The following is a 9,454-nucleotide window of genomic DNA, read 5'->3' on the forward strand; positions in this document are numbered from 1 at the left end:
GTATGACACAACACGACCCGTTAAGATAATCGGTGTTACACGAAAATGACAAGAACACGACAGACACGACCCGTTTGCCAGGCCTAATAATTGGTTAGGCAATTGGGCAATATGCAATTATTACCTTAGTGGATAGTAATTGTGCAATTGCAACTTCACCCAATAAAATGAATTGCCTGGGCAATTGCTATTAAATATTTATTTTTTGAAAAAATTAATATTATATTTTATCATTATTATTTTTCTTTTTTTTTTCTTTCTTCTTTCTTTCTTACTATTTCTTGAAACCTCTCCCCTTCATCCTATTTTTGTTTGTTGTACTTCCAACCTCCCATCTCCCTCTTTTTCTCCTTCCCCTCCTGATCCCTCCCCATATCCTCATCGGCTAATCCTTCCTTTCTCTCTCCCTCTCCCCCCCTCTTTTTCTTTGTCCCACCCCTCCCCTCGAATTCCGACTTCACCGTCAATTCTACACATCTCATTCACCACCTTCTCCTACAATTCATCCCCCTCACTTTTACATTTTCTTAATTTTTTTTATTAAAATTTTAATGTGGGTGACGCCACGCTGACATCAAACCACTTGGGCACTAAGTAGGCAATCCCTACCCGATTGTACAATTCGATTCTCCTGGGTCCTTGAGTAGCCTGACTGCTTTGGGCTAGGTGGAGAGGGTTTTATTGGGTGTTGGGAAATCCAATTGCCCAAGCAATTGGGATGGGGTGGAGTTGCTCTTAGTATTAAGGATTGAAGAGGAGTTCCTCCGCTTCACACAACTTTGTGTTTATGATCGAAATTATTTATATTATAATCATTTTGTAAAGATCATTTCTACCCAAAATTAATTAAAATAGGATTGTTTAGCCAATCAATTGTAGCAAATAGATAAACTGTTCGTAATGCTTTTTACCAAACTCTTCCATTTGTTTTTATATAATTCAATGACAAAATAATGTCATTGTTGTAAAATTGATGATATGTGTGAAGTGGAATAAAGTAAATAAGACACGATATTTACAAGGTTCGGCAAGTGTGCCTACGTCCTTGGGGCAACATTAGTACATTACTGTATTATCTGAAATAATAGGAGTACAAAATAACTCTCACTATTTTCTCTTTTCTCCCTAACCTGGCTCACTGATAATTTCTTCCACATCTCTCTTCTTTCCCTTCTCTTCTTTTCCTCCGTAACTCATCTTCTTTCCTCTGTATGTTTTTCTCTCATCTCCTTCTTCTTCTTCTCACTTCTTCCTTCCTCCGTATGCTCTCATCTTATAGGTAAAAGATTACTATAACAACACTATTCACTTTACAAACTTTCCTAAAATGAATAGTGAAATATTGTGCATGAATAGTAACCCATCCATTTTTCTTCACATGAATACTAATCCTTCTGTTTTTTCTTTAATCTGACTAATACTATGTTGCTGTAATCTGATACTATTTATGATAGTTGGAGTGTTTACTTTTGAAGGCGGTTCACATGTGCTCCAAATTTTAATGGCCACAAGTTTTAACCAAACTCATGTATTTCTAAGAGATATGAAGATGTGGCAGCAATGAATGTTGCTTCCTTGATCGTTGTAGGATCAATTTATTTTCATATGTAAATACAAATCATTTCTGAGAGCGATTTATATGCAGGCTAGAGAGATATTCAGATTTTTGCTTGCCTAATAAGATCATGGCAATTAGTGAGTTCTTTGGAATAGAATAAGCATATGTCTATAATTTCTTGGAGTTATCAAAAGATAAACTTTACTTCATTCTAATACCATATGTTGGTATTATGCTTCACAGGAAATGTAACAACTGACTCAGTGTATTGTACTAAATACAGTAAGGCACATACCTCACTAAAATATGGTACTTCTGGACCAAATATCAATTCATAATTTCCCTCACGAGGATGAATGATCTTTCTTAGTGTCTAAATATTGGTTAATCATTTGAGTATTCAACTCATAATCTTCAATCCATATGGTTTTTTAAAACCATAAACATTTTGGATAAGATTTGTGTTGGCATATTGTTCAAACTGCTGCTCAAGACAATATTCCTTTCAACACTTTATAATATTTCTGGACTCTTCAAGAGTTCCAATCTAATATCAACTCTTGCAAGCGATTCAATGTGTTGCAACAATATCATAATGAAAGTACTCATTAAGGCAATTTATACCCCTCATTGGTATTAAGTACATAATTTATGTTTTACCCTTCCAGGGCTTTCTTCAAGCAATTTGAATCCTTCGGGGATTTTCTACACTTCATGACACATTCTCCTTTGGAATTTATACATAGCAACTTGTTTCCATGTATACTTGAGGGATTTACTTGTGGAGATATGCTTTGGGCATGTATAATTCTCCACTGAAATGAACAAGCTTCACAATGAGAAATCATGTTTCCAGTATGTATTACAATTTCAGGTTTCAATTAGAAACCTTGTGTCATATCATGTGAGTGTATTTCACTGTATTACAAATGCCCATATGTAACCTTCTGGGTTCAACATCATTTGGCAATTTGTACTATAGGTCCAAGTTTCCACTTTGGCCATTAATTTTTTGTCGACAAACAAAAGAACATAGCTCAATATCAACACAGCTCTTTGATGATTTTAGTAGCTACTATAAAACCAAAATTAACATCGGTAATCATCAATTCTTGTTCCCATAATTCTCATGTGCATGCGCATGCATATTTATAAGCATTTCATTACTCTGGATATTCTTGCCTCTTTAAGGGCTTTACATTGTCTCTTCTAAGACAGTCATCTCTTATTAGATGAATTGTTTGAGAATTAGGATCATAACCTCCTCTAGAGCTTTATAGGGCTTGGATTTTTAAACTCCACTTCTGGGGAGTTGAATCATTGGAATTTGGAACCTACACATCGATCATGCTTCAAGCATAAAATATATTAAAATTGTCGTGTCCATGGATTATCCCTTTTGGAACTCGAATCTATGCGGTTGCTGTCATGCTTCGGGCATGCAACAGTTCAGTAGTGCCAAGTCTGAGGATAGTCTGACTAAGACTTCAATCCATGCGGCAACTCTGTACATCATGTGAATGATATAGATTGGTAGTGTTTGCTAGGGTTGTGAGTAGGACTCCCATCATTGAACTTTGGTCTTCCATTCACTCAATCAGCCACCAATTTTCTCCCTTTGGACTTCCATGGACATATCGTCGATCATTATGCTTCAGTCTCTTACACAGTAGAAGCGGTGCACAACCTTTGCCCTTGGATGGTCCATTACTTCTTGGTGACTCATCCATGATTCACAGCTTCAGTGTAAAGAGCCAATAGTGTACCAATTATTCTGCAATGTTGGTGACTTGAGGCCTGGCTCTGACAACAATTGAATATGACTATTCGAGAGCAATGCAATGTAAGTAATCAGGGAAAAGTTCCAGGCAGTCGGTTCCTGACCAGAAGTTTGATTTCAGATTCTGACTGATTGCTTTCTTTATCCTTGTCTTGTAGGCAAGAGCAAAGGCAAAGGAAACGACAAGGAAAAAGCATGATATAAGATACTCTTGCTCTCGACCTTGATAATATGAAATACTTTTTCTCTTGAAGGAAAAAGTATAAGATTTTGATGCTGGTGTAAACCTTTTCGATCGAAATGGGTTTCTTGCTGAGAAAATGAGTTTGGCATTTTGAGGGACTTGGTTGAAAAGGTATTCTCAAAGATAATGAAGACTGAATATGTTGAGAGGTTTTGTTGCAGATGCATTCTCGGCAAGGAAGATGAGTTAGGTTTTTTGGAGGTGTGCCTTGCCATAGAGGACTAAAGTCGACATATATAGGGATTTCCCAATAGCAAGTAGTGGTGCGAATGTGGCCTTGTCACCCACACTTGTCGGCAACAGTGGTGTAGTTGGAATAGTGAACTTTACGCGTTTTAACTTTGCTAGAGATATTTTGACAGAGTTGTCCATGATATCCAGAAAACTGAGATTGTGTTTGAGAAATGTTGACAAACTTTATTCAGGAAAATACAACTTTTGAAATTCGGAGAGCGGGGTTTCTTTGATTTTTTAACAAGTGGTTGTGTTACCTCTCCTTTTATAGAGGTATCAATTGTATTCAAAATGCACACTTTGAAAATTGTCCACCTGTGAAAATTGTCTATGTATTTTTGATATTTCACTCTATCCAACATTTTTCTTTCATTATTTCAGAAAATGGCTTGCCCATCTAACCTTTACTTAGATTTGAGTCTTGGAGGAGATACACACGAGCAGAGTCAGGATAATATATGGTGTCCGTCCTTTTTATCTTCTAATGGCCCTATTGCGGTTGGAGCCTCTGTGATGAGGGATGATAAAATGGCTATAGTAATAGCTAGGAACCTTCTCACTCCTATAAATAAAAGAATACTTTTAAAGAGGTCTGATGAATTGATTGTTCAAGACTCTTTAGTTTTCAGTGTTCAGTGTGCGGGTTCTGTATCCAACATGAGCCAACGCTTACTTGCTCAAACTCGCCAAGTTGAAACATTAATGGCTGAGGTGGCAAGTTTTAGACAAGAGATTAAAAGTCTCAAGCACGAGAATAAAGAGTTGCACAAACTTGCAAATATTTATTCAACGAGCATGAAAAGAAAGCTCGACCAGCTGCAGGAATTCGAAAGTCGGATTCAAAGTGATCACCAGAAATTTGTGGCTAGATTCCGAAGGCAACTGTTGTCTTCCCCTTATGGTGTTTTGCCAAGTACTGATGCGTCACATGATCAATCTCCAGTGCCTCTCCCTTCTGGGGTATTGCCAAGTATTGAGTTTTCACATGAGCAACATTTATGAAGGCCCTCCCATTTGTTTGTTTTTGTAGTTGTAACTCATGTGTATGTATAAATTTTTTTTTCCAATTTGATTTTATACATGTCTGAAAGCTTTTACTTTAGCTTGTTATATATAGGAACCCATGGAAACTTCTGGTTCCATAATTAATGAATTAATGAAGAGACGATGGAAACTTCTAGTTCTATGAATATGATTCAATGAGCCATTAAGTATAGATGTTTTCTAATATCATATGCTTCCACATGCATTCTCGGGCATTATGAATTCATGAAAGTATCTTTTGTGTAAGATGTTGATGGTCACACAATTGGGTTTTGCTAAGTTCATAATTTTCTTATTCCCAAAAGGAAGAAATTCAAATATGACAGAAATTGCGATAATTAATTCATACCACATATAACACATGTCTACACAAAATGTTAGAACTTCAAGTTCTTGTTTTTGGTTTTTGTTTTTGTTTTTTTTTTAAATTTTAAATATTGGAGATATTTTAACATCACATGTAGGTTAGACTTCAATAAAAACAGTACAATTTGGACCTGCGAAATTACATTATTACCCATCATTTTTTTTGTGTGATAGAAGACTAAATAGTCTTTTCACCCTCTTTTGGTTGACAAAGAGAGTTTCATTAATTAGTAGAGATTTTGAACTTCAGGTCAACATTATTCATATGTAATCAAAATTTATTCTCAAAATCGACATCATTAGAACCTTTAGGTTCATATTTTGGAATTCATGCCTATACTTCATCTGTACATGGATTAAGGAACTTATGATCCTCATTTACATGAATCAATGAACTTTTGGCCCTCATTTATTAGTTTGTGGACTAAGGCACCTGTGGCCATCTTTTAATTTAGTTGAGGAACTGCTGCTTTCTCAATTGATTCAAAAATTTCAGGTTTTGATTTGATCAAGGAACTTTGGATCCAATCCTTTTTATATAATGATGATCAAGGAACTTCAGGTCTGATCTTTTTTAATGGTGGAACTTCAGGTCCAATCATTTTATATGATGAGGATCAAGAAACTTCAGGTTCTAATCTGATCAAGGAACTTCGTCCTTTTATATACTCATCATAAAATGTAGTACACTAAATAAATTAAAGCAATATACAGTAATTCCAGCCATGGTAAATAAATTGCTTTTACGTAAATAAAGTTTGTGACAAGATCGAAGCTTTAAAGTAAGGGTTATAATTCCAACCACCATAAATAAATAGAACTTGTGATAGCTTTAAACCAGCATCATTCACATAAATATGTCAAAACAGAAAAGGCAATGATTAAGTCTCCATCTTTTTTTTTTCTTGTTTTTTCTTTGTCAGCCACTTTCTTTTGTTTCATCCTTTTTATTTTATTTTCATTTCATAGTTCTAAGTCATTTTAGTTACCCAAGAAGTAATAGTAACAATAAGTCCCAATTGGTGTTCCTCCTCCGGTGAGTTTCGAAAAAATTGAAACAGTTCCCATAAATTTTGGAGTCAAGAGTAGTGCCTGCAACTTATGAGAAGATCAAACAGTTAGATTTGGCTCCAATTTTAGTATGATATGGAAAGGAAGATACCGAACAACTTTCATGAATAAACAATTTCGATCTAATCTACTAAAAAATGAGTTTTGGTACTCATAAGATGGTTGTCCAGTTTTCTGTTGAATTAGAAACTGGGTTGGTGTTTCAAACATCTGCGACGATCACACCATTGGAACTTTTTGAAAATTTGATATGTTATATGTACTGGGCGGACAAATAACTTTCAAGAACGAAGTATCTCAATCCGAGGTCAACAAGTTGGAGTTCATAAGATGTTTACATGGTTGCCAGATTTTCTGCCAATAATAATGATAATAGTTATATAACCAAATGTATATTTACTTTAAGAAAATAAGTCATTATGAGATATGAAGATGAAATGAAAAGATTTTCTTATCTGTGAGATTTCAGCCGACAGAGGTGAGAGGTAGATCACCAGATTTATGGCATTGTGCTTTCCAACGACACGAGAGCTTCTCGTGCTGATAACGTGTTGTAAAATCGACAATATATGTGTTGTGGAATAAAGTAAACAAGACACGATATTTACGAGGTTCGGCAAGTGTGCCTACGTCATCGGGGCAGCAATAGTACTTTATTTCATTATCTGAAATAATAGGAGTACAAAATAACTGTCACTATTTTTTTTTTCTAACCTGGTTCACTGGTAATTTCTTCTGCATCTCTCTTCTTTCCTCTTCTCTTCCTTTTCCTCCATAACTCCTCTTTCTTTCCTATGTATGTTTTTCTCTTATCTCTTTCTTCTTCTTTTCACTTCTTCCTTCCTCCGTATGCTCTCATTTTATAGGCAAAAAATTATTATAGAAACACTATTCATTTAACAAATTTTCCTCAAATGAATAATGAAATACTGTGCATGAATAGTAATCTATCATTTTTTCTTCATATGAATAATAATTCATCGGATTTTTCTTTGGATGAATAGTAATAAACTATTCATGTGAGTCATTCACATATTACAGTGCAACAGGAATATTATTATTGATATTTTGTAAAAATAATTTTTACGGAATAAGCTATAATATTAACAGTTTTGATAATGAACTCAAAATTCTATAAATCCACCACGTGTATTGAAGAAGAAATCAAGTTTTAACGTTTAATTCCTTTTTCGTATGAAGGCTCTATTGCCTTGGGCATGTAAATCCTTTTACACTTTGCAATTCACACCAAAAGGAGCGCGTCTACACGCTCTCCTCACACGGCATCAATGATTGTATGGAAGTTAACTCCACGCTCCTCGAGTGCGAGTATCAATTGTCAATCCACTTTCTCACCCCATCATATACGTTTTTCCATCATCAGCTCAGACACAACAAAATCCCCAAAACCAACCCACCCCAAAACTCACAGGGTTTTTCAGAATAATACCAATCTCTTTCAATGGCGGACACCACCGCAGAAGTAGAGCAAGAAACGCCGCCACCGCCATCATCATGCTACTCGGTGATTCTGAGAATTATGAGCAAAAGGAGAACATGGGTATGTATATTCGTGCTAGTGTACGCCATCCTCCTGACTTCTTCGTGGAACTTCCTCAAATCCTTGCTCTCCTGGTACAAATTGCAACCCCAGTCGTCTTCGTCGTCGTACGGATGGCCTGCCCTTTACGCCTCGGTGCTTCTGGGGGTGGTATTCGGGCTGCTTTCGATGTTCGCGGCGCTTGCAGTGATGGTTCCGGCCACTCTGGTGACGTGGATCACCATCGTGGTTCTGCTGGCCTTCTTCGGGAAGCCGAGGAGGGCGTTGGTGGTGGAAGGGAGGAAGATTACGAGAGAGATTGTTGGGATTGTGATGAGGATTTTGTTGAAGGAAGGGAACTTGGTGGCTGCTGGTTGCGCTGTTTTGGGGTATTTTGCACTTTTTAGGAGGAATGGGAGTGAGGTGATTGACTGATTGCCTGATTTGGTTGTTGGGGTTTTGGATTTTGGTAAAGTTTTCTGCTTTCCCTATCTCCTCCCCCAATTTGAAGCCATTGTTTTGTAACTTTGTATGCTATTTTTACTATTTTACTTTCAACATCTCAGATTAGAAAGGGTAAAAATCTCTGACTCCCTCCCTGTGTTGTAACATTTACTTGTTTTGATTTTAGTTTGGTATCTGACTGTTAATTGTTGTGTGTGTGTGTATATATATATCATACATCCTTCCCAAATTTAGCAACTTTATGGCCAAATATATAACACAGAATTGGAGGTGTCAGTGTTATTGTGCGTGATGATGCCGGGGTTTTTGCAGCCGCAATGAGCAAATTTTCAAGATGTCTTATCTCCGTTGCTGGCGGAAGCCATGGCGATTAGAGGACCTTTTCGATTGAATATGATCCGCTTCTGATTGTTTTGGCGTTGAGGACCCTTTGGTTAACCTGTATCCGATGGGACAGATTATCGAAGACACGAAGTCCTTGCTCCCGACAATCACTGAAGTTACATGTACCCATATCCGTCGCCAAGCCAACAATTTCGTTCATCGTTCGGTTCGTTATGGTCTTAGTGTAGATTACATTTGTGTATGTTCTGGTAATCCTCCTATTTTTGTTGTAGACACTTGATGAGGAGAATATATCCCAGTCATATGGCAGTCATCTCCGCCTTTTTGTAAACCACTTTTGATCTAATGAAACTTGTATCGATCTTTCATCCCCAAAAAAAAACAAAAGACTTATGCTGAAAAGTTGATTGTGGAAGGAAGCAAATGTATGAAGGCACAAATACAAGTTCGAATCTCTCGCTCTCTAGTTTTAGATTGGATTTGAATGTTGTTTGAATCAAAAAAATATTTCGAAAGCGAGCGACATGTAATGATGCATTGTGTTTAACTCTAGTGCCGGGAGCGTGTGAACTGGGACGTGGTGAGTTGAAGAAGAAGACCTTAACCTACACTAAGCGGTATTCTGTTGTCTTTTATTTGAGAGTTTTGGACGATGGAAGTTTGTTGTTCCTTTCTTCCCTTTGAAGGTTTATAACTTACAAGCTTCTCAAAACTTAACCAAGCCAGTCGTATAAAACTGGTTTTAGGAGGAGGTGGAGTTGAATACAGGCTATACGGTAACCAGCAGTCTCTGCTTGTTTGCTGTTT

At 36.6% G+C, this 9,454-nt stretch overlaps 1 protein-coding gene and 1 long non-coding RNA gene across 3 annotated transcripts; one reads left to right on the forward strand and one right to left on the reverse strand.

The window, feature by feature from the left end:
- Positions 1 to 5,952: 5,952 nt before the first annotated feature.
- LOC126634460 (uncharacterized) lies at positions 5,953 to 7,138 on the reverse strand. The gene is made up of 2 exons (XR_007627348.1): positions 7,012 to 7,138; positions 5,953 to 6,318 (listed from the first exon to the last, which is right to left on the reverse strand). It is a non-coding gene; the product is annotated as an uncharacterized LOC126634460 (long non-coding RNA).
- A 544-nt stretch (positions 7,139 to 7,682) lies between these two features.
- Positions 7,683 to 9,034, forward strand: LOC126583790 (uncharacterized). Of its 2 annotated transcripts, none has more exons than XM_050248312.1 (2): positions 7,683 to 8,306; positions 8,537 to 9,034. In XM_050248312.1, exon 1 carries the CDS (start codon positions 7,760 to 7,762, stop codon positions 8,270 to 8,272), a length of 513 nt encoding a protein of 170 aa, XP_050104269.1. In that variant the 5' UTR covers positions 7,683 to 7,759; the 3' UTR covers positions 8,273 to 8,306; positions 8,537 to 9,034. The 2 variants fall into 2 exon arrangements, with proteins under 2 accessions (XP_050104269.1, XP_050104268.1); XM_050248311.1 differs by having other exon boundaries at positions 8,615 to 9,034.
- The last annotated feature ends 420 nt before the right edge of the window (positions 9,035 to 9,454 follow it).

This window comes from Malus sylvestris, chromosome 9 (assembly GCF_916048215.2).
Source record: "Malus sylvestris chromosome 9, drMalSylv7.2, whole genome shotgun sequence".
NCBI classification, from domain to species: Eukaryota; Viridiplantae; Streptophyta; class Magnoliopsida; order Rosales; family Rosaceae; genus Malus; species Malus sylvestris.